General features: G+C 42.6%; 2 protein-coding genes across 6 annotated transcripts in view; one reads left to right on the forward strand and one right to left on the reverse strand.

Moving 5' to 3' along the window:
* Tbp (TATA-box binding protein) overlaps positions 1–9416 on the reverse strand; it is a 17225-nt gene extending 7809 nt beyond the window's left edge. The window contains exons 1-5 of one of the 5 annotated variants that reach the window (XM_005363332.3): positions 9325–9416; positions 8045–8094; positions 4803–4967; positions 3607–3980; positions 1625–1712 (exon numbers count right to left, since the gene is read on the reverse strand). In XM_005363332.3, the coding sequence (XP_005363389.1) occupies positions 1625–1712; positions 3607–3980; positions 4803–4856 (516 nt within the window). In that variant the 5' untranslated portion in view covers positions 4857–4967; positions 8045–8094; positions 9325–9416. Of the gene's footprint in view, positions 1–1624; positions 1713–3606; positions 3981–4802; positions 4973–8044; positions 8095–8926; positions 9126–9309 lie in introns of those variants that run through there. The other 4 variants (XM_013352353.2, XM_013352354.2, XM_013352355.2 and 1 more) reach the window with 4 other exon arrangements.
* Positions 9417–11241: 1825 nt separating this feature from the next.
* The window catches only part of Psmb1 (proteasome subunit beta 1), a 21968-nt gene continuing 9513 nt past the window's right edge, over positions 11242–23696 (forward strand). Inside the window, exons 1-4 of the mRNA XM_005363335.3 lie at positions 11242–11507; positions 14989–15096; positions 15949–16030; positions 19169–19298. Of these exons, the coding sequence (XP_005363392.2) occupies positions 11257–11507; positions 14989–15096; positions 15949–16030; positions 19169–19298 (571 nt within the window). The 5' untranslated portion in view covers positions 11242–11256. The remainder of the gene's footprint in view (positions 11508–14988; positions 15097–15948; positions 16031–19168; positions 19299–23696) is intronic.

A 23696-nucleotide genomic window follows, 5' to 3' on the forward strand; every position in this document is an offset into this window, starting at 1 on the left:
CACACACACACGCACACACACACGCACACACACACACACACACACACAATGGACTAGGTTTCTCCTTCCCTTGATGATCATCAAATACAGTCTACTCAATCATACTCCAGTTGTGTCCAAGCACAAGGCAGGGAGTGGGTAGGGCTGACTGATTCAGTCTGAATGTTTTTGTAATAAGGCAAACTGTGTCCTCTGAGTAACCTTAAGGGAAATCCCCTACTGCCACCTTCTGCCCACGTAAACTGGGCATGCATGTCATTAATACCAGTTGTATCATGGGAGGAGACAACAGGTAAGTTACATAACTTGAATCTGTTTGTCAAATAGAAAATCACACCCCTAACAACCAACTCCCTTTCCTTTAGAAGAACCTATAAAATAGTGCCCCAGAAAGTAATCTGGGACTGGAGTCCTTTCACACTCATGTGGCTGATCTGTACTAATGCATATAAATGAATTTCACCAGGATCAGAAGTGTGAAGCTCTTCATGAGAAGTCACCTAAGGAGCTGTGACAGGAGCAGTGGGAGGAGCTCCCAGGAGGATGCACAGGAAGAAGTCAGAGACTCTATGGCCAACCTCAACTTACAGGATACAACAAAGGGGAGAGCTGAGACTCACAGGTGAAGACAATGGACAAAACTAAAGCCAGGGTACGGAGACCAACAGCCAGGTTAAGGCCTAGGAAACTGTAAGGCTTCCAGGGACTTTACTAGAACTCTGTGTTCCTCAATGACTTATCACACTGTAAAAGGACAAAAAGCCTGATTACAATCACAAGTCTTTGGCCTTGCTAGACCAGTGTTCTATCACCAAGCCAGACTCTTAAATTCCTGCAATTTCTCTATCAGAAAAGCCATTTGTGTCCATACCACCACATGTAATATTGTCTATCAGCAAACCTTCAAAGTTACACAAAGGTGGGAAAACGTGTAATAAACTTGTACTTACAGCCACCAGTTATTAATCACTGACCAACCTTTCTCCACCCATGCGATCCATCCCCAGCTCTCCCACAGGATTGTGGACTGGGTACCACAGACATGTCATCAGATAGGCTTCAGGATATAAATGGGATATTCTGTTTTCCAACTTCTTGTGGTACCCTCCACAACGTAAGTGTATGTAAACTTAGTTTATTATATGGATTTCTACAAATGGAGAGGGATATACATAGTAGGTATTCAATAAAACACAAGTTGAAGAACTGAGAATGCAGCCGGGCAGTGGTGGTGCACGCCTTTAATCCCAGCACTTGGGAGGCAGAGACAGGTGGATCTCTGTGAGTTCAAGGCCAGTGTGGTCTACAGAGTTCCAGGACAGCCAGGGCTACAAGAGAAATCCTGCCTTGAAAAACAAAACAACAACAACAGTTTGGTTTAGTGGGCAGCACTGCCCTAGTATGGGTGAGGTCCTAGTTAAAATCACAATACTGCAAAAACAGGAAAACAGAACAAAATGAAAAGTCCCAGAATGAACTTTTCCTAAACACTAATCATAAACATAAAACTACTCATTTTGCTTGAATCAAGAAACAAGCACAATACAAACTTTCTCACCTACAGATTTAGGAAGAATTTTCTGTTTATCTTATATAGTCTCAAACACATGAAAATGGGTCTGACCTTGGGATTATATTCAGCATTTCGGGCACGAAGTGCAATGGTCTTTAGGTCAAGTTTACATCCAAGATTCACCGTGGATACAATATTTCTATAAGAAATTTAAAAACATAATTACTTAAAATATTTAACTTTTAAACAAAGAGGGCAATGGTCTTTAGGTCAGGTTTATAACCAAGATTTGCTATGAATATAATATTTCTGCAAGAAATTTGGAAACAAAACATGATTTAGATTGATGATCCATTATTTTTCACCAGGCGTTAGTAGTAATAATAATAAAAATAACAAAACCAAACAAAAAAACTCTGCTGACTCTAAATGTTTTAAAAAGTGCCACATACCAGATATTCCCACTTAATACCCAAAACGTACTATGAAGTGGTAACTGTTATTCCCACAATCAGACAAAGCAACTGAGCCTCCATGGAATGCACTGCATTTGGCTTGGGATGCACATGTGGAGGAGCCAGAACTTGTGTGTCTCAGGAGCCATGCTTTCCTGAGCTCTCAAATACTACCAACATTAGCTCACTATTAAGTCAATATGGTAAAACAGGAAGATGTGGATTTTCTCAATCTTCCCAAAATGGAATTCAATGTCTTTAGCAAGGGAAGAAAATACCTGTACTCTGTTCTGTAGTTACCACTGTAAGTCATGTTAAATCACTAGCAGGCTAGGGAGACAGCTCCATTTGTAAAGAGCTTGTGGAGTTCAATCCCCAGAACCCGTGAGAGTGATAACGTGCTCCTGCAATCCTAGTGCCAAGGAGACAGAGACAGGCAGATTTCTGAGGCTCACTGACTAGTCAGCTTAGCCCAACCAGCAGTGACCAGGGTGGAGATATGATTCTTGAGGTTCTCCTCCAGCATACATAGGGAAGTGCATGCACACATGCACAGAATTCATCATTCCCCACCTGGGTCTAAAAGACTGTTTCATGCCACTGTATCCCAGTCTCGAAGCATTCTATGCAGTAACAGTGTTTCTCTGTGTAGCCCCGGCAGTGCTGGAACTCACTCTGTAAACCAGGCTGGCTCTGAACTCACAGAGATCTTCCAGCCTCTGGCTCCCAAGTACATGCTCTGTGGCTATGGAGATAAGTGTATGTCCTAGGCTGTTTCTAACAGATGATTTTAATCAGAATACAAAGCACAATGCCTATAGGAGTCAAATAAGAATGAAAAATTAGTGTGGAGCAGTACAGACTTTGTCTAAAGGAGAGCTAACAGGGCTTATCTCTCTAAAATTATAAAAAATCAAAAGTAATCTTAAAATTGTATACAGGCAATGTGTAATAAATAGTCAAGATTCATGATTATATACCATGTAACTTAAAAATGATCTGGCATGGCTTACAAATGACAATTATGTATGTAAAAAGAAAGTTGATCTCAAAGTAGGAGGGAAGATCAGCTAACACAAACTAAACAGTGTTGTCAGGCTATCAGCTTCCTTAAATGGAATCTACACACTTGTTACTGAGGAGTATCTAGATTTGGGTTGTTTCAGGAAGAAATAAAAAAGCCCGTGCCTCCTACCCCTTAACATGTGGGACCTACTTCACTTAAGCAGAAACATATTTCAAGACAAGAACTGCCATCCTCACAAACCTCCAAAGATTGGACAAGCCTGTGATACAACTGGCTGTAACTCAGACAATTAGCTACAGAGAAATGTCCACAGTATTGATGAGACTTAACTTCATTTCAGCGGCCCCAACACATAAACACAACTCCATGTCTAAGGAAAGGCTCTGCTGAGAACACTGCCTCCTTCTGCGGCTTCAATTCCTTGCCAGGAGCAGATGAAGCCGCACTATAACAGAATTACCTTAAGTAAATCCACGGTCTGAAAGCAAACAGTGTAATACCATTGAGAGCCTCCTCTGGTGGAGGGGACAGAGGACATAAACATGTGTGCGCATGCATGCCCACACACTGGAAGAGGGAAAGCGAGAGCACACACACTAAGAGGTACTCACTGCAACTGTGGTACGATCCCAGAGCTCTCAGAGGCTGGTGTGGCAGGAGTGATCGGGGTCATAGGGGTCATTGGTGAAGGATACAAGGGGGTGGTGCCTGGCAAGGGTGCAGTGGTCAGAGTCTGGGAATGGAAGATCTGTGGAGTCTGGCCTGAGGCACCCTGTGTGGGCTGCTGAGATGCTGATTGCTGAACTGAGGCTGCTGCAGTTGCTACTGCCTGCTGCTGCTGCTGTTGTTGCTGCTGTTGCTGCTGCTGTCTTTGTTGCTCTTCCAAAATAGACAGACTATTGGTGTTCTGAATAGGCTGTGGAGTAAGTCCTGTGCCATAAGGCATCATTGGACTAAAGATAGGGATTCCAGGAGTCATGGCTCCCTGTGGAAAACAGAGAGAATAATTAAGACATTAATGTTTAGTAGTATAGGCTCTTTCCTACTGGAATCCGGGGAAAATGTAAAACCCGATGCTTTCTGAATAGGTCTTGAATTACTAGGAAAGAATTTGGTACCCTGAGATGCATCACTTTTCTTCTGTGGCACTAAACACAACAGATGAGTACTTAGCATCTGGAGTCTGTTATTTATAATATACAAGACAGATGCTTAGCCACCCAAGCATATCTAGATAGTAAGGACAAGGCAAAGGTGCATGTCCCTATGTAAAGTGCAACCCAGGCTATGAGGATTAGCTACCAAAGCCTGTTAAATACTGTTAACTGCCTTTTCTATAATGCTTCTGTCTTAGAAGCATTGCTAGATTTAGTAACTATTTATGTGGAAGTAGGAAGAAAAAAGACGGCAAAATTAATACTGAATTAGTAACAAATAATCTAGGTCTAATTCTATTGCAACCACACACATTTTATATAAAAATTAATGTTTAACTTTGTAAGCAGATTTTGTTGTCATCTTGGGCTAGGGAGGTGACTGCAACAGAGTCAAGAAGGAATCTTCTTGAGTAAATGAAATAAATGTTCTACAGCTCACACAGATGGAAGTCTTCTAAATTAGGTTCCAAATAAACTCCCCAAGCAGAAACGCAACATGCCTACCCAAAGCAGAAACTTCCACAAAGTAAAACAAGCTTGAGAAACATACAAATCCATGTTCAAATCTGGGTGGCTAAAGTGTACCTTCTTCTGCTTTCTCTTAATGGGACTATGTCAGCCCTCCTTGCCCCCACTTCTTGCTCTTTTACCTGTGGGGAGGCCAAGCCCTGAGCATAAGGAGGAAGGCTGTTGTTCTGGTCCATGATTTTCACTTCCTTCAGTGTTCAGATTTTTCCTAGAGCATCCTCTGCAAATTCTCCTTAGAAATGTCCTTAACTTTCCGGGTTATCTCCACACACCATGAAACAGTGATGCTGTGCTTGAAAAAAAAATGTTTTAAGTTTAAACAAGTTTCATGTTCATACAAAATACACACACATGCTGAGTGGTGGTGGTGTAAGCCTTTAATTCCAGCACTTCAGGAGGCAGAAGCAGGCAGATCTCTGAGTTCGAGATCTGTCTGGATACAGAACAAGTTCTAGGACAGGTACCAAAGCTACAGAGAAATCTTATCTCAAAAAACTTGAAAAACAAACAACAAAAACAAAACACATATACAAGCTATCTTGGAGAAATCTATATCCTTTAATTCCAAAAGCCTAGTCCATGTTTCCTGTGACTCATATAAAACTGCCAACAAAACTATGTTACTATGTAGTTAAATATTCTAATAGTACTTAAAAATAAGGTGTTAAGATCAGTAATAAAAACTTTTGGAAAAAGGGCTACCAAGAAATGGCTCAGGAAGTACAGGCTGTCAATTCTGACACTCGGAATTTACCCATATGGTGAAAGGAGAGAATAGATTCTCACAGGCTGACTGTTGACATAAATGTAATTCACTTTATATTTTATATGTGTGGGTATTTTGCCTGCATGTATGCTTGTGTACCACTTGCATGCCTGGTACCAGCAGAGGCCCAGAAGAGAGGGTCAGATGCCCTGGAACTAGAATTAACAGATGGCTGTGAGCCACCATGGGGTCATATATATACTTAAAATAAATATGGGTCTTTGGACATACAACTTGTAACTTTGAAACCTGTATGTTATAAATGTTTAGATTAAGATCAAATTGTAGGGCAGGAGAGATGGCTCCAACCTGGGTTCTCTGGACGAGCAGGCAGTGCTTTAACCTCCGAGCCATCTTTTTTAAGAGTCAGAATCAGGGACCAGCCCTTTGCAACAACCCCTCACCCCACCCCCAGCAAAAGATCTTTTGCGGGGTACGGGGGAACACCTAGGGAAAACAAATTCCTAAGTGAACTGTACTATCAGAGAACACTTATTAAGTACTGTTTATACAGCACTATTAGATCAATGCTGGTTTTTAAATATGCTGCTCTGTTTTATACCCTTCCCAATGTCTCAAGCATAAAGTGGCATAAATATTAAACTGGATATAATATGCTTTAGGTAATCATTTTTTTGTGTTCCAATTTTAATTAAAGACAGATTAAACAATTAATTTTATAAATGCAATGTTCTTAACTCCTTAGAACACATTAATAAAAACTATGCCTAGAACTGGGCTTCTTAAATCATCTCTTTGGTGATCATGGATATGCAGTATGATTATGGATTAAGAGACTATGAAGAGCTTTTTTTAAAATTTGTAGTGGCAGCGACAGAACCAAGAGCCTCATAAATACCAGGCAAACGAAAGATCAGTTCAGTTCATGCAGACCGATAACTTGCTCAGAGATGCCGTAAGGACTGTATGAACCAACAATGAATGAACAAATTGAATTAGCTATCAAATCAAGATGAGTCTAACTGCTGGGCAGTGGTGGCACTCACCTTTAAAACCAGCACTTGGGAGGCAGAGGTTCAAGGACAGCCTGGTCTATAGAGCAAGTTCCAGGATAGCCAGGCTACACAGAGAAACTGTGTGTTGGGGGTTGGGGAGGAGATAAGTCTAACTATAGACACATAGTAAGCACAGAACAGACATTAGTTATTGCACTTAAATCTTTATAAAAGGACTTTTGTCTTAAGTGTGAGTGTTTTGTAAGCATGTATGTATGTGCATCACACGTGTGGTGCCTGCAGATGTCAGGAAGATGGTATTAGATTCCCTACAACTGGATTTTCAGATATTTGTGAGCCACGATGTAGGTGCTGGGCACCAAAGTCAGGTCCTCTACAAAGGCAGCAAATACTCTTAACCATTGAGTTATCTCCCCAGCCTGACAATCGATCTTATTCTAAACGTTTATCATCAACGAATATCACACAAGACATACAGGCTTCAAGTTACAAGTTGTGTATTCAAAGGTCCACAGTCATGTTAAGTACGTGCTGGAACAGGCCTTCTGAGGTCCAATGACAGAATGTCACAGTCACTACGATAGGACAAAGGACCCAAACGATGTTCCTACAAACTTACTACTGAAAAAATGAGGAGATGGGCTGGAGAGAAGGCTTAGAGGTTAAAGCACTGTGTGCTCTTCTGGAGGTCCTGAGTTCAATTCTCAGCGACCACATACATAGTGGCTCACAACCATCTGTAATGAGATCTGGTGCCCTCTTCTGACTTGCAGGAATATATGCAGGCAGAACACTGTATATATAATAGGTAATTTTTTTAAAAAAAAAAAAAGAGAAAAAAGAAAAAAAATGAAGAAATGCCCATTTCTGAGGATACTAGATATACGAGAGATAGTAAGGTTACAAGAAAATTACACTTTTTCTGATATTACCAGAAAAATGTGCTTATTATTCTCTAACAAAAATGTTCCAGGTACAAAGATAAAGAAGATACAGTCTTTAGAAATATAAAAAGATACATATAACTGTAAAAAATTAGCAACACTAAAATCGCAGGTATTTACTAAGACAGAAGAAAGCTGCAATCAGCACACATGTCTTCAGATCTGTGCCTGGTGTGCAGTACATAATCATCACACATGTCTAATCAGGACACACGTCTTCAGATCTGTGCACCTAGAACTGGGCCTGGTGTGCAGTACATAATCACTAGTGAATGCTATGGAAGAAAGAACACAACTAAAGTCAGGGGTTGGAGAGATGTTCAGCAGTTAAGAGCGCTGTTTCTCCCCAGAAGGCCTAGCACCACATGACTGTTCAAACTAGCTGTAATCCAGTCCTAGGGAATCTAGTGCCCCCTTATGTCTTCCATGGGCCCCAGGCATGCATGTGGTACACATACAGGCAAAAACATTCACAAACATAAACTTTTTTTTTGTTTGTTTATTTTTTCCGAGACAGGAGACAGGGTTTCTCCTGTGTAGCTTTAGAACTAGCTCTTGTAAACCAGACTGGTCCCAAACTCTGCCTTCCCAGTGTTGGGATTAAAGGTGTGCCACCACCGCCTGGCTCACATACGTAAGTCTTCTTAAAAATTAAGAAAAACACTAAAGTTACATACCCTTTTGAGAGGCCAGATCTTTCACAAAGCAGGAGCAATTTAACACGGATCTAGCAAGAGGAACAAAAAAATACAAATCAGCATATATACCAAAGTGAAAGGCAGACAAAGACTACGAGAGCATGCAGTATGTGACAGACTAGTATGGAAAGTCACTACAGGAGGTGACACAGCAGTTATAGGTGGGTTATGTAATTTGGAGTGTTATTACACAGGCAATGGGATTAAGTTATAGGATTTGGAAGTGTAGGTGGGGAGCTCCTTTGTCAAGAGAAGATAAATCTGAGAAAACTGGAGACTGAAAATTCAATTTCTGAGGTCACTGCTTTAGTTGCGCCAAAAAGATAATGAAGGTTGGGTTTACTGTCCAAAGTATAATCAGGGATTTATCGAGATCACTTTGTGCAAATGAAGTTCACCGAACAGGTTGGTTATTATTATTATTTATTAGTATTACTTGAGGCAGGGTTTCTCTGCAGCTTTGGAGCCTATTCTGGAACTAGCTCTGTAGACCAGGCTGGCCCCGAACTCAAGAGATCCACCTGCCTCTGCCTCCCGAGTGCTGGGATTAAAGGCGTGTGTCACCACCGCCTTGCTGAACCGGTTGATTATTCAAGACGAATATTTGTCGTATGCTATGCAGAGGTCATCTCATACTTGCAGACGATATAAACTATCTTTCCTCAACGTATCATAAAATCGGGATAATCACTACACTAACTTATTTTTAGGCTCTTTTCCAGAGTCTTCATCTTTTGGAAACTAAGCCATCAAGTTGAATATTTGAGAAACCTACTCTGAAGTTTTCCAAGTGTCTGCCTAACCCTGTCACGCGTCCTTTCCCCGAAAAGCCTACCCAGAGTTCTGGAAAACCACGCTAACCTGAGCCTAGAGACGGTGAGCACAGTGTAAATAAAGTAGCGCGTGTTTATACGTTGATTTCAAGTGAACTTGAATCTCAGGCTTCTGACCAGACGGTCCTTAATGAGGGAAAAAACGGGGGGCCGCATGCCTGGGCAAAACGGTCTCCTAGCGGGGCAGCAGCGGAGGCGTGCGGCGCCTCCCGGTGCCAGCCCCCCGGAAACTCTCACGCTTGGCACAGGGTTCCAGACCGCGCCGGAGCGGTGGCCCGATGACTGGTACTCGCCGAGCCGCCACAGCACGCGCGGAGCGCCGCTCCCCGCTCGGCCGCGCGCCCATGCCAAGTCCCCTCCGGCCGTCCCGGGGACCCCCTCAAAGCGGAGAAAAAGCTGACCGACCGTTACCTGGACCGCACAGACCTAGCCAAACAGCCAGCAGGGACGCGCCACCGCTACCGGACTCGACCCCGCTGGAGCCCGACGCAATCTGATGCCGTCACTTCCGCCCGCTGCGCTCTGGCCTGGGAAGCTTGGGGCGGGGGGGGGGTCCTTTACGAAAGGAAACGAGGGGGCGGGGCTCCCAGCAGTTCCGGGGCGGGGCCCCGTGACCATTCCGAACTGGGCGGGGCCCCGTGATCATTTCTAGCTGGTTGTTGTCAAAGGCTGCAAAGGTGCGGAGTGTGTTGAGCTAACAGTTGGAGATTTGGCTTTAGGGATCAAACTCAAGCAAGCATTCTATCACTGAGCTACAGCCTCAGTCTTCCATGCTTTGTTTTTAGAAAGGGTTTCTCTGGGTAGCCCTGGCTGTCATGGGATTCCCTCTGTAGAAAAGGTTGGCCTCAAACTCAGAGATTCTCCTGCCTCTTCCTCCGGAGTGCTGGGATCAAAGCCGTGGGCTAACACGCCCTGCTAGTGTACCATGGTTTTTAAGCTCACAGTGTTACCAAGGGTACTTGGAAACTCACCATCTCCTCTACTTAGTACCATAAAGCTGAGATCGAAACGTGAATAGCAAGCAGATACTCTTTATCACGTTCTCAGTGAAAGTTAACTTGTGTCTAAAGAAAGACAACAAAACATGCGTCTTTGTAACCACACATTCATTTACATTTTAGTTCTGTACCTATCAGCTCTCTAACCGGCTGTTCGAAGAAAACATTTTGTGTTGTTGCTGTTTTTGTTTTTGTTTTTGTTTTTCTAGACAGGGTTTCTATGTAGCTTTGGAACCTGTCTGGAACTTATTCTGTAGACTAGGCTGACCTCAAACTCACAGAGATCCTCCTTCCTGCCTCTGCCTCCCTAGTGCTGGGATTAAAGGCTTATGCCACCACCTCCTAGCTAGGTTGCTTCCTGATGCTTGATTGAATTTCAATATATCTTGATTTCTTTTTTTCTGTGCTTCATCTAGGCATATGCAGGTCTTGTTTTGCTTATGTCATTTCCCTTGTATTTTGCACTATCAACAAGTTAATGAGCTCCTTTAGTCTCTCTGTCTGTCTGTCTGTCTGTCTGTCTGTCTCTGTGTATGTGTGTGTGTATGTGTGAGATGGACGGTATCTGTGTGTTATGTGTATGGGGTGTTGATCTATAAATGGACTCTAATAAGTTATGTGTATGGGGTGTTGATCTATACATGGACTCTAATAAGTACAGTAGCATTATGTAGCTATTGTCTCCTTAATGAAACATTTTCTCCTGGAGGGACAGGGAACCCCGTAAGACTTAGGAAATTACGAAATCTTAACAATGGCCTGACAGGAGGCAACTTAAGGGAAGGAGGGTTCATTTTGACTTACAGCTTAAGGGGATACAGTCCATCATGCAGAAGCATGACGCCTGGAGAAGGGGAAGCCACATTGCTTCTGCAGACCGGAATCCCAGTCACGTTGCGTCCACAGACTGGAAGCTTAGAGAGGTGAATGTTAGTTTGCTTCTTTTTTTTTTCTTTATTTAGTCCAGAAAGCTAGGCCATGAGATGGTGCCACCTATATTTAGGTTGGGTCTTCCCTCCTCAGCTCAACCATCCTGAAATAACCTGCATAAACATGCCCATGGGTTTTTACCAGGTGATTCTGGATTCCGTCAAGTTAACAATATTAACCATTAGATTCTGGCTAGGGAAACTTAAGTCTTGCCACCTGGGTCGCATGGCTGCGTATAGCACACAGCCTTCAACCCAGCAGGAGCTGCTAATTCTTCTCAAACACCAATGTGACCGTTCGAGTTACCGTTGCTCTGTAATTGGGTTAACTTTTTGGTATGGCCATACTTTTAACTTTGGATTCTCCACGAGTGAACCCAAATGTTTTCTCGGGGTTGGACAACAAGTCCCCTGGAGTCGGTGGATCCAGGATGCGCCGCGGGACGCAGGCGGAGACCTCCAAGAGCAAAGACGAGAGCGGGCTAGAGGAGCCCGGTGGGCGGGGCCTGACGGGGCCGGAAGTGGACCTGCGCCGGCGGCCATCTTGCCGTGAGACAGCAGGAGTCGGAGCGATGCTCACCATGGCTGCTTACCGGGGCTTCGACCGAGAGCAGGCAATGAGGGCTCAGGGCTCCGCCGGCCCTGCGCACCTGCGGTTCTCACCTTACGCCTTCAATGGAGGGTAAAAGCTCGGTCTGCTGCTCTCACCTTGGTCGAGCCGGGGTCGCGGCGAGCTGGTGTGGGGTGGCGGGGGATGCAGCCTGCAGCCCGGACCCGGACGGTGCACGACGCCCTCGGTGCAGCCTGCTTTAACCTCTGCTCCGTGGGCGGCTGTGTCGTGGGGCCGGCGGGCAAGGGGCGATGTTCCTGTTAGCATTGGTTCGTCCTGGTTAATAGACGGCGTCGGTGGTTCCGTTGCTGAGCCGTCTGATCCGCTATTATTTCAAATAGAAAATGTCATTGGTTAATTAGACTTAATTTGTGGGCCACTGATTTTTTTTCTTTTAACGCTTGTTTGGCTTAAGTTCAAGAGTGAAATATAGAGGTTTTTGTTATACTGTGAGACGTGGCCTGCTGGGCAGGTTCTACTGAGCTATGTCCCCGACCTTCCCCTTGTGTGTGTGTGTGTGTGTGTGTGTGTGTGTTCTTACTCTCAGATTGCTGTGCATTGTAAATATTCGCTGTATTCGAAGGGATGTTTTTCCTTCGAATTTAGGACCCTTGGCATTACAAGGATATATTTCATCAAAGTCTGTTCATTGAAACAACCATTTTTTTTTTTAAGTGACTTGTTAAGAAAAGCGAGACAGCCCGGAGATGGTGGCACACACCTTTAATCTCAGCACTCTGGAGGCAAAGGCCAGTGCAGCGAGTTTCAGGACAGCCAGGGCTACAAGGAGAAACCTTGTCTCAAAAAAGAAAAAATATTAGCTGTCTTTGTGAATGTTGAACGTTCACTGTGTAGGGAGTGAAATATTGACTGTAGCCTTGGCTGTGCCCTCTGAAGAATGTGGAAGTGTGCTCTGCGGCTCCTTTCGGTTTCTTGAATGGTGACATTTTTGTAAACTGCGAGCAGTTAAGTGACTGCTTCATAATCTTCGTCCTTGGCACATGTAAACAGCCCTTTCCAAGAACTGGTGAGAATTAGAACTGGTTTTAAATTCATAGCTTTCGTTTTCCAGTGTGCTGCTTCATTCTGCAGGCTAACGCTAAGTACTTGGGTTGTGAGACGTGTTAACTTCAAGGTATTCTGAATGCAGGACTCATAATTAACTTTTTAACCGCTTGCAGTTCCTCTTAATCCATTGCTCTCCTCATAGTTACTTACAGCTCTCTAGTAACTCACCTTTTTTTTTTTTTGTTTCCTATTAGCATTTATTGCATTGATCGCAACTGGCCTGCCAAGTAGCCTCTGATTCTGCAAAATGATACTAGTTTCTTTGTGGCTTCCAGATTTTGTTACTTAAGACTTTTACATTCTTTATCCCTGGGAATATCCCAAGTCTATTTCTGTAACTTTATTTCTCCAAAGCCCCTCAATTCTGGCGACTTTGGGAAAAGGTTTCTAAGTGCACTCTTGTTTTTCACCATAACTCATGTTAGTAAGCAAAACAAGCGGGGTGATGATTCCTTCAGAATACTCTGATTATGTCATAACTCTGCTTATGTCAGTGTAAAGTCGGAGATGCTGTAGTTATTTTTCCCACTAAACACGCTTAGGAAGTCATGAAAACTTGGTTGCATACAGTGGTGATGTATTGTCCTTTTTGTCCCCTTCATCCTACTTCCTTGCTGTTACATCTCTTATTGGAACAGGATTTATATTCCCGTTTCACACACTGTATTGTTGCCATAATTGTCTTACAACCTTGCTTTGCAAGTGGAGCTTTTCTCATTCTTGTTTGTCTAACCTTCAGGACACCTTGCTGAGGTTGAAAATCTAGCTTGGGATCTGCAACAGTTCATAGCTGTGTGTCTGTCCCTAGGTACACAAAAAGGACCGCCTTAAGTTGCTTGAGCGGACTGCTGTGATATTTTTTTCTTTCTGTTTCTATTCGTGATTTGTGGAATGCCATGCCTCTCTGCTTTGAGGTTTTAGTGCAGAACTTGTTTTGGTAAAAATACTAGGTAATGTTTTCTGGGTTTATTTCCTAGAAGGACCTATGCTAGGTGCTTTATGTGAATTACGTTGGCTAGTTCTTACACTCTGTAACATATCAGGTACTGTTACCATCAGTTTGAACATTAAAAATTTATCCAAAGTCACACAAATAATAAGTGGCATGAGTGGGCCTCTCCCTCAAGTAATTGCAGTGCCCGGGTGCTTAGTCATCACATGCTGCTGTCCTACTGCACAGCACAGTGACATCGTTCACTCCCTAGGAGACCAGTCCTATAGCAGCCGGACATCAACTATTGAATCCTTACAGCATACTAATGTGAGATGGTTACTGTTATTTAATTATTTATTTTAAAGAAGTTCAGTAACTTGCTTGGGAAAACACCATTAGGATCTAGATTCTACTTTTATGGTTTTTCTCTGGGATTCTTCAGTAAGTGAAACTATACAGCAGGAAAAAAGATAATCACCTTGCTCTTTGAATGTGGTGTGACACACTGTTTCTGGGAAGACGTCACACACACACAGACACACACACACACACACACACACACCTGCTCCATGACTGACTGAAGTTTAGCTTGGAGAATCAATACACTTTTATTGGGGTTACTATAACAGGAGTATGGGCTAGGAGGTACTTCAAAAGGCAAGGATGATCTAGAATCAACTGTATCTTAGAAAAGTCGACCCCAACACAGTCGATGGCTTAGAAAAGCTGTAATTTTAGATCTCTGTACGATTTGTAGGTAGCTCACAAGGCAGAAAATCTCTTACAGCTTGGCTGGTCAGAGCCTCCTCCTACAACAGTTAAGACAGGGTCTCACATGTAGCTCTAACTGGCCTCGAACTCACAGAGCCTGCCTTTCCCTCTCAGATGCTGGAATTCAAGGTGCACAAATCAGGGGTGAGGAAGGTTCAAGAATTCTCAGGTTTTCACAGGATGTAACTTTGTTTGCCTCAAATATTCTCCTTATGACTCAATAGCACCCCCCCACCACCACCACCATAAAGGATGTTTCCATGCGGAGGAATAGACATTGCCTAACAGCTCTCCTACAAAGAAATAGATGTGGTCCTGAATTCAGCTTGCTTATAGGATTACTATCTATCCAGACCTGATCTCCAAGAGACAAACGTGTTGCTTTGTAATACCAGTGCTTTTTATACATGAATATTTTTGATCTTTAGTGATGAAGGTTGATTTAGTGTTTTCCCTGTTACCACTTCCCAAGGAGATACTAGAACAGTTCCATTTTGTATTCTGTGTTGTATATTTTGAGAAAATTGAAGCTTTCAGAAGTTAAGTTGCCCTCGGACTTATAACTGCTGAATGGGGAGGGCACCATTAGAATCTAGGTTAGGAATTTTCCAAGATGACATGGAACCAGGGACCCTTTCCTCCAGTCTTTCATTTGAATTCTATTCTTATATCTAGTAGATTTACCTAGATAGGTCCTGTGGAGCACACTCCTACTTGAAGAGAGAGAGTTGCCATGCTGAAAAGAATTAATTTTTTTTTCTATTTTTTTTTTTTAATCAGTACTGTATTGGCAATTGCTGGAGAAGATTTTTCCATTGTTGCTTCAGACACTCGGTTGAGTGAAGGGTTTTCAATTCATACCCGAGATAGCCCCAAATGTTATAAACTGTAAGTAAATCAGCCTTTCTAGATTTATTTTATTTGTATGTTTTGTCTGTATATATGTCTGCGCTTCATGTATGTGCAGTGTCGACAGAGGCCAGAAGAGGGCATCGGATTCCCTGGAACTGGAGTTGTAGTTGGTTGTTAGCTGCCGTGAATTAAGCCTGCCCAGGTTCTGTGGAAGAACAGTCAGTGCTTTTAGCCATCCACTGAGCCTTCTCTAGCCCATAAATCAATATTTCTAAAGACACTCCACTTGCCTTTGTGGTGGCAGTTGGAAAGGTGCATGGCTAGTTACAAAACTCGGTTAAACTTGCGATAGAAATAGACCCAACAAGGCTTAGATTCTTTGCACAGCAGTTTAAGATAACGTGGAGTAGAAAATAAAGAAGGCAGCATTGGCATATTTCAGTCCTAGGCATGGCTCACATCTTACCATAAGAAGCAGTGAAGTTTGTCTTACCTTTCCAGTTCCCAGCTACCCAATTTTTCTATCTCATTGGCTGTTTTTCCATAAGGAGATTAGAATTAGACTTTAGTCGTATGTTCATATATTTTTAACTTCTTTTTTTTCTGTAGAAGTAGTCAGATTTATGAAACTTCTATATGACCCATGGGCTACATCATGCTTCTCATTTCCCAGCCCTAGATTGTAAAGTAGTAGTCATCCTTATTTTCTTTAGCCTGTTAATGGCTTTCTTTGACTTACCGAAAATTCATTTGGTGTAAGACCAAATGGTATTGGTATGTAGACTCCCATGCTGCAAAAGGACTGACTAGCTATTGGTTTGTGCGCCTTGTTTTTTTGTTTTGTTTTGTTTATAGTCAAATAATTATCCTGAAATTGGCTTTTTACAGAACAGACAAAACAGTCATTGGCTGCAGTGGTTTTCATGGAGATTGTCTTACTCTGACGAAGATTATTGAAGCAAGATTAAAGGTAGGTGCTACCCTGTCGAAACAATTCATAAGATTCTTTTGAGCCTCTATATAACTGCTGCATTGGAGAGAGAGCAAGTTAGCAGGTGGAGCTAGCGTATCCTAGGAATAAAGCAGTACCACCACTGGCGGTTGGGATCACACAGATAACAAGGGACCACAGCACATGTCTGTTTACACCCCTGTGCTTTGTTGTGTTGTCTGTTTTCTGGAGGTGGCCCGAGGACTCTTCTGAGGCTTCTCCTTCTGAAATATCAAGTCTGCTCTGGCAGAGAATAGCCTAGGCAGCCATAGACCAGAGCATAATGTAGAAGTGTCTACCGACCTTTCCTTCCTCACACCTTCACACACTGGTAGACAACACACAAAAAAAGAAGAAATAATCTCTGGAGCATTGGTGAAGGGAGGCAGCTTCAATAGAAATCACCAAGGCATGATGTAATAGGAACATGTTAGCAGGGGTGACCACATTCTCTATGCCTGCTTGGGTCACTTAAGGAGATCCCTCACATAGTCATGAGACAAGTTACTTAACTCACATTTGCTGTGTGTGGCTGTGTAGAAATATTCCATTGTGTATTTTAGAACATCTAGTATTGAAAGCTTCAGAATTTACATTTATTAGCAGACACACCATGCCTTCTATTCCATCCTAGACGATAACTTATCTTAGAAATTCGTCTTTATTTGTTATACAGCTTACCTGTGATTGTTCAGGGTTTTGACCTTGATTTACAGCATTTAGGCTTAGCTTTAGAAATGCTTGCTGTGTGACTAACAAAAAATGGTAAACTCAGCCAGGCATGGTAGCACAGGCCTTTAATCCCAGCACTCTGAAGACAGAGGCAGGTGGGTCTCTTTTGAGGCCAGCCTGGTCTACAAAGTGAGTTCCAGGACAGCCAAAGCTGTTACATAGAGAAACCATGTGAAAAACAACAAAAATGATGAACTTAAACCTGTTTCATGTTTATAATTTTTGTGGATAATTTAAAAGTTTTTAAGAATATAGTATATCAGGATTACGAAGTTCCTGTATTGGCATTTTTTTTGTTTTGTTTTTGTTTCTGTTTTTTTTAAGTTTTTCGAGACAGGGTTTCTCTGTAGCTTTGGTGCCAGTCCCAGAACTAGCTCTTGTAGACCAGGCTGGCCTCAAACTCCCAGAGATCCGCCTGCCTCTGCCTCCTGAGTGCTGGGATTAAAGGCGTGCACCACCACCACCCGGCTCCCTAAGATCTTTTTTAACCTGATTATTTAATTTCATTTATTTATTTTATGTGTATGAGTGTTTGGTCTACACATATGTATGTTGACTATGGGCATGCCTGGTACTCAAGGAGGTCAAAATGGTGCCTGAGTCCTTGAAAATGTCTGTCAGTAGTTGTAAGCTGCAGTGTAGATGTTGGGACCCAAACCCAGGTCTTCGCAGGAGCAACAAGTGCTTGTAACTCTGTTGAGCTATCTTTCCAGTCTATGATCATGTTTTTGGTACTGTTTTCCTTGGTAGACTTGAGAAGCAAGACTATTGCCCTTCAATGATGTGTTTGTCCAGCAGTTTACGAAGAGTGGGACCCCAAATAATACAGTCCGGTGATTCTGTTTGTTTTGTAAGAGACCTGTTCATAAATATTTTAAGTCTCAGGGGCCATTGCATTTCTGTCACAGCTACCCTGTTTTGCTGTTGGATGGAGAAGGCAGCATAAACAGCATGGCTGTGTTCCAGGAAATTTTTACTTAAAAGAATCGGGTAGTGGGTCAGGTTTGACTCCCTCGTGCTGATACCATTTGGGGTGCACAGTGCAGGGATGAGATGCATTTGGAACATCTTCCTCAGGCTCACCTTACATGCTCTGCTTATTACAATGTTGTTGAATTAGTAGTGTCGGAAATGAAGAGGGCAGGGTAAGTAGACTCTTTAAATTAGTATTCTTCACATCCTTCCCCTTAAAAATCTTTTTGTTTGGGGCTGGAGAGATGGCTCAGAAGTTAAGAGCACTGGGTGTTCTTCCTGAGGTCTTGAGTTCAATTCCCAGCACCCACATGGTGGCTCACAGCCGTCTATAATGAGATTTGGTGCCCTCTTCTGGGCTGCAGGCATACTTGCCATCAGAACACTGTATACATAATAAATAAATAAATGTTTTTATTATTATTAATTTTTTTGTTTGTTTTGAGACAGGGTCTCTGTGTAGTCCTGGCTGTCCTGGAGCTTGATGTGTAGTAGACCAGGCTGGCCTCAAACTCACGGAGGTTGTTCTGCCTCTGTCTCCATGAGTGCTGGGACAACCATTTATTCACTTAGTATAGGGAACCAAGTACAGACCAGAATAACAGTTCTACCAGAGTTTTACCGTATAGACCAGTGAGCTTATTGGGGTTCTTTAGATGACTACGGATGAGGGGTTACTTAGAGGAACACGGGCAACTGAAAGGCAGCTGAATCACCAACAAGCCCACCGAAGCTTGGGTAGCAGCTCAGAAGGCTGCTTAACTCTCCCGTCACCACACAGGCGCTGAGTGATGCAGATTGTCTTCTTAGCATTTGTTTCCTGTCCGTGGAACCTTGAGAACGGCCTCTTGAATCGTGATTTCAACTGTCCTGGAATTTGTCAGGTTTATTCATTTTCTGAGTCTTAAGAGTCTGTTCTTTTTTCCAGGGAATGTTTCTATTCTGAAAGACTCGTTACATGATAACCACCTCAAATATATGTAATTAAACTATAATTTTATGTTAGTAATACTATGTTATTTGGTCATGAAAGAAGTAAACTTTTGCTAGACAGTGGGGGTGCACACCTTTAATCCCAGTACTTGGAAGGCAGAGGCAGTTGATCTCTGTGAGTTTGAGGCCAACCTGGTCTACAGAGTGAGTTCTAGGATAGCCAGGACTGTTTCACAGATTAACCCTGTCTCAAAAAAAAAAACCAAAAAAAGGCAGAAATCCTCAATAAATAAATAAATTTAAAAAAAAAAAACCCAAAACCAACCAACAAACAAATAAGTGAGTAATAAGGAAATGAATGAATGAAAGAGCTTTTGTATCGCACTAAGGAACGCCTGTATTATGCACTGGTTCTCATTGAAGTTTGACAGATTCTGACTCTGCTCTCCTGTTGTTTTTTTTTTTTTCCAAACCATGAAGATGTACAAGCACTCCAATAACAAGGCCATGACCACCGGGGCAATCGCTGCGATGCTTTCTACGATCCTCTACTCGCGGCGCTTCTTCCCCTACTATGTCTACAACATCATCGGTGGACTCGATGAAGAAGGTAGCATCTTGCTTTCTGGCAAATGCAAAAGTGTTGTTTGATAAATGTGTATGCTTCCGCCTGGAGTTGAGCCATCTAGTGCAGCAGCTGTGTACTCTGATCATGAAAGTATAAGAGACTAAAGCCGAAAAGGATAAATTACATCCAGAAGCATACAAGTACTATAAGGTACCTAGTGAAGGCGCCAGTTACATTTTCTCAGGATCTGGAATGTGTTGGTAGTTATTAGCTTTTATCTTACAGATTTGACCTACATAATTTGACTACAGACATGTTTAGTTCAGTTTTTGATAAGGAATTTCTGGGACTGGAAGAACTTGGGGTTAAGCGCAGTTACTGCTTCTGCACAAGACCTGACTTAAGGTTCCCAGCCCTGACATGGTGGCTCACAGCTGTAACCATTTGTAACTCCAGTTCAGGGAACCTGGTGCCATCTTCTGACCTCTGAGGGTCTCAGGCACCTCATCCTGTTGTGTAGCAGGCTTTTCCTGGGAAGACGTAATACATACACACTGCTCACCTAGATATGTAGCCAACAGCAGACCAGTGTGGATACCATCATAGTCCAGAGTGGTGAACTACTGAGTTTTGCTGGGGTTCCTTACTGCAGCAGAAGTGACTCAAGGAAACCTGGAGCACACTGTACAGCCTGCAGGTTGTTTGATAGGTTGGAGAGTGTCACTTCTAGGTAGTTGAACAATACGTTTTCAGGCAGCTCAGCCAGTCTGCTTTTTTTTTTCAGCTTGGCTTGTCTGGAATTGACTTCTCAGCATTATTTATTATTTTCTCTTGGGAGAGAGAGGGGTCTTGTAAATCTGATTAGTTCCAGCTCCTTCCTGAAGCCTGAGTTGTTTATCTTCTGTCTTAGCTTTCTTATAGGATGGAATGTTTTAATCAGGGAGGAAACTGCTGTACAATATAGTCATACATGCAGGCAAAAGATTTAGACACATAAAATAAAAATAAATCTTATTTTTTTTAAAGTAATTTTGGAGCTGGACATGGTAATACATGCCCATAACCCCAGCACTTTGCAGCTGAAGCAGAAGAATTGTATCCTTCATGTTCAAGACCTTGTCTCCAAAAGCAAGGGTGATTTGGGTTAATTAATACCTGTACTTCTCACAGTGTTCTCAGAATAGGCATCTGTAGATTTTTCTGTCAGAGTAAGATAGGATATATTTTTTAAGACTTTTCTGCCAGGCGGTGGTGGCGCACGCCTTTAATCCCAGCACTCGGGAGGCAGAGGCAGGCGGATCTCTGTGAGTTCGAGACCAGCCTGGTCTACAAGAGCTAGTTCCAGAACAGGCTCCAAAACCACAGAGAAACCCTGTCTCGAAAACCCCCCAAAAAAAAAAAAGTTTTCTTAGGCGGGATATGGTAGGACATGCAATGCCAGCACTCTGGCAGAAGGATCTGTAGACGGAGTCCCAGAGATTTTTTTAAATATTTATTTATTTATGTATTTATTTATGTATGTATGTATTTATTTATTTATTTAATATACAATATTCTGTGTTCGTGTATGAACTGCAGGCCAGAAGAGGGCACCAGACCTCATTACAGATGGTTGTGAGCTACCATGTGGTTGCTGGGATTTGAACTCAGGACCTCTGGAAGAGCAGGAAATGCTCTTAACCGCTGAGCCATCTCTCCAGCCCCAGTCCCGGAGATTTTTGTCCCAACTGCCTGGTCCCCTTCCTGGCAGCTGCTCATTTATAAATGCTCAGCTGATAACTCAGGCTTGTTTTAAATTAACCCTGATTCTTTTCTGTGCTAAGCCATGTGGCTTGGTGTTCTCATCTTGTTCCCTCTGTGTCTGCTGGTAACTCCTGACTCTGCCCTTCTTCCCGGAATTCTTAGTTTGGTTGCCCCGCCTATGCTTTCTGCGTAGCTCCAATCAGCGTTTTATTAGACCAGTTCAAGTGACAAGTCTTTACAGTGCATGAGAGGATTATTCCACAGTAAGGATCTCTGAATTTGAGGCTAGTCCTGTCTACAAAGCAGGTACCAGGACAACTAGGACTTCATAGAGATCCTGTCTCAAAAAACAAAACAACATAAAAAGGTGTGTGCGTATGTGTGTGTATTTATTCCCCCTCCTCACTGTCATTAGTTCTTGGAGAACTTTGTACAGTATATTTTGATCATAGTCGCCCATCTCCCCGGTTCCTCCCCGGTATACCATTCCCTAATCTTCTGCCCACCCAACTTTGGGGCCTCTTTGTTTTCTTTCCTTCCTTCCTTCCTTCCTTCCTTCCTTCCTTCCTTCCTTCCTTCCTTCCTTCCTTCCTTCCTTTCCTTTTTTTTTAAGCATCAACAAGTGCAGTTTTTGTTACTCATACTCTTGATGTGTGGCTTCCACTAGGATGTGGTCAGCCTGCCAGGGGACATACCCTTAAAACCAGCTCTCCCTCTATAAACAGCTGTCAGTTGACAACAACTCCTTTGCTAGAGGTGGAGCTAATGTCTGTCCCTTCTCTGTGTTGCTTTGATGAATCACACTGCTGTGAGTACTGATGCCCAGGTGTCTGTTCTTCAGTGTCCAGAAAAGGGTCACCGTAGTCGGCACACCATCTTTTCACCCACACAGGTACACATAATGGAAACTCTTATTCTTTGATTGTGTGTGGGCTGTGATAGGCATGTTTGTGCAGATGCTTTCAGAGATGTTGGGAGCTCCCCACAGGTGCTAAAGGATCTTAAACTTGGGTCCTTTGCAAGAGCAGTAAGTATAATCTTAACCACTGAGCCATTTTTCCAGCCCAGACTTTTGTTGTTTTAAGATAATGATGTCTTAAGAAAAATCAGTCTTTGGGGGCTGGAGAGACGCGTCAGTGGTTAAGAGCACTGACTGCTCTTCTAGAATACCTGAGTTCAGTTTCCAGCAACCACATGTTGGCTCACAACCTCTGTAATGAGACCTGATGCCCCTTTTTGGCTTAGCCTGCGGGTGTACATGCAGGCAGAACACTATATACATAATAAATAAATCATTAAAAGGAAAGAAAAGAAAAATCAGTCTGTGTATGTATGTGTGTAAAAGTGTATACATATATATGTATAAAATTGTCAAAAAACAAACTTAATTTTAAAAAAAATTATATGACTAATAACTACAATAATTTTTAAAAAGTAGCAACTTTAAAAAGAAGTCTCTGTTACTGATGTGTCCCTCAGCCGGATCCTGGCAAGGGGCTCTGGAGATGGACTGTAGGTGAGACATTTACCTCAGGGTTACTGCATTTCACCCCTGGCCTTCTCCTCTCCCCAGGGGGACCCACTCCCCCACCACGGATCGTCTGTTTTTCATGCCTGCTTTTCCTCGGCCCGTGTTGATATTTTACAGTGCCTCTCTGACTTCGATTTCTTCTTTCTCCTCTTGCTCATTCTCCTCGTCTTTCACTCCCTATTCTTTCCATAACCACAGCTTAGTTATTGCCCGTCCTTATTTTTTTTGCCTTGTGAATAGTTCATATTTTTTCTTGCCCTGCTTTTTGGAAATTCCCTCAAGGATTTTTTTGTTTTGTTTTTTTAATTCTGTTATTGCTTTTATTTCTGGTGTCTTTTAATTTTTAAGGACTAAGGTTTTTTTTATTATTATACTAGTTTTGTTACTTTTTGTACTTTATTAGAAGTTTTGTTTTCTCTTTTTTTTTTTCCCCTGTATTTCATAATGGAGCCCATAATTATAATGGCTTGTTAATTCAGGACTGTTTCTTCATCATGAAGAGTGATGTACTGTCTCTAATTAGCAGTCCTTAGCCATATCCTAGTATACTGCTATACCACTGTAGTTAAACTATCATAATTATTACTACTATAATTTTTAAAATTTAGTTCTTTGATAATTTCATACATGCATAAAATACATTACAGGTTCCATGTACCTTCTCAGCTTACAGCTGGAGCCTTTTGTTAAGGGTCAGTTTTCTTCTTTCCTGCCCACTCAGCCTAAAACCCCAAGTCCGCTGAAGTCTCCGAAGACTTGCTGTGCTGTCTTGTGCACTAGGATGGCAGCCTGGAGCCCAGTGTCAGGACCTCCAGGGTCTAGATGGTGTTTCCCTGATGGGTCCGCCTTTGTCTGTGACTCTATGTTTCTCTTCTCCACTCTGTCAGTGTGCTCACTTTGTTCTGTATAGTGGGTTGTTTGTTTGTTTGTTTTGTGTTTTGTTTGTTTGTTTTTTTTTTAACAGGGTTTCTTTGTGTAGCCTTGGATTTCCCTAGACCTCACTCTGTAGACCAGACTGGCCACAAACTTAGAGATCCTCCTGCCTCTGCCTCCTGAGTGCTGGGGTTTTGTGTGTGCCACCACTGCCCAGCCTTGATGTCTCTTCTTAATTCTGGGAATTTTTCTGTTTGGATTATTATTTTATTATTATTATTATTATTATTTTT

This window comes from Microtus ochrogaster, linkage group LG9 (genome assembly GCF_000317375.1).
Source record: "Microtus ochrogaster isolate Prairie Vole_2 linkage group LG9, MicOch1.0, whole genome shotgun sequence".
In the NCBI taxonomy this organism is placed as follows: Eukaryota; Metazoa; Chordata; class Mammalia; order Rodentia; family Cricetidae; genus Microtus; species Microtus ochrogaster.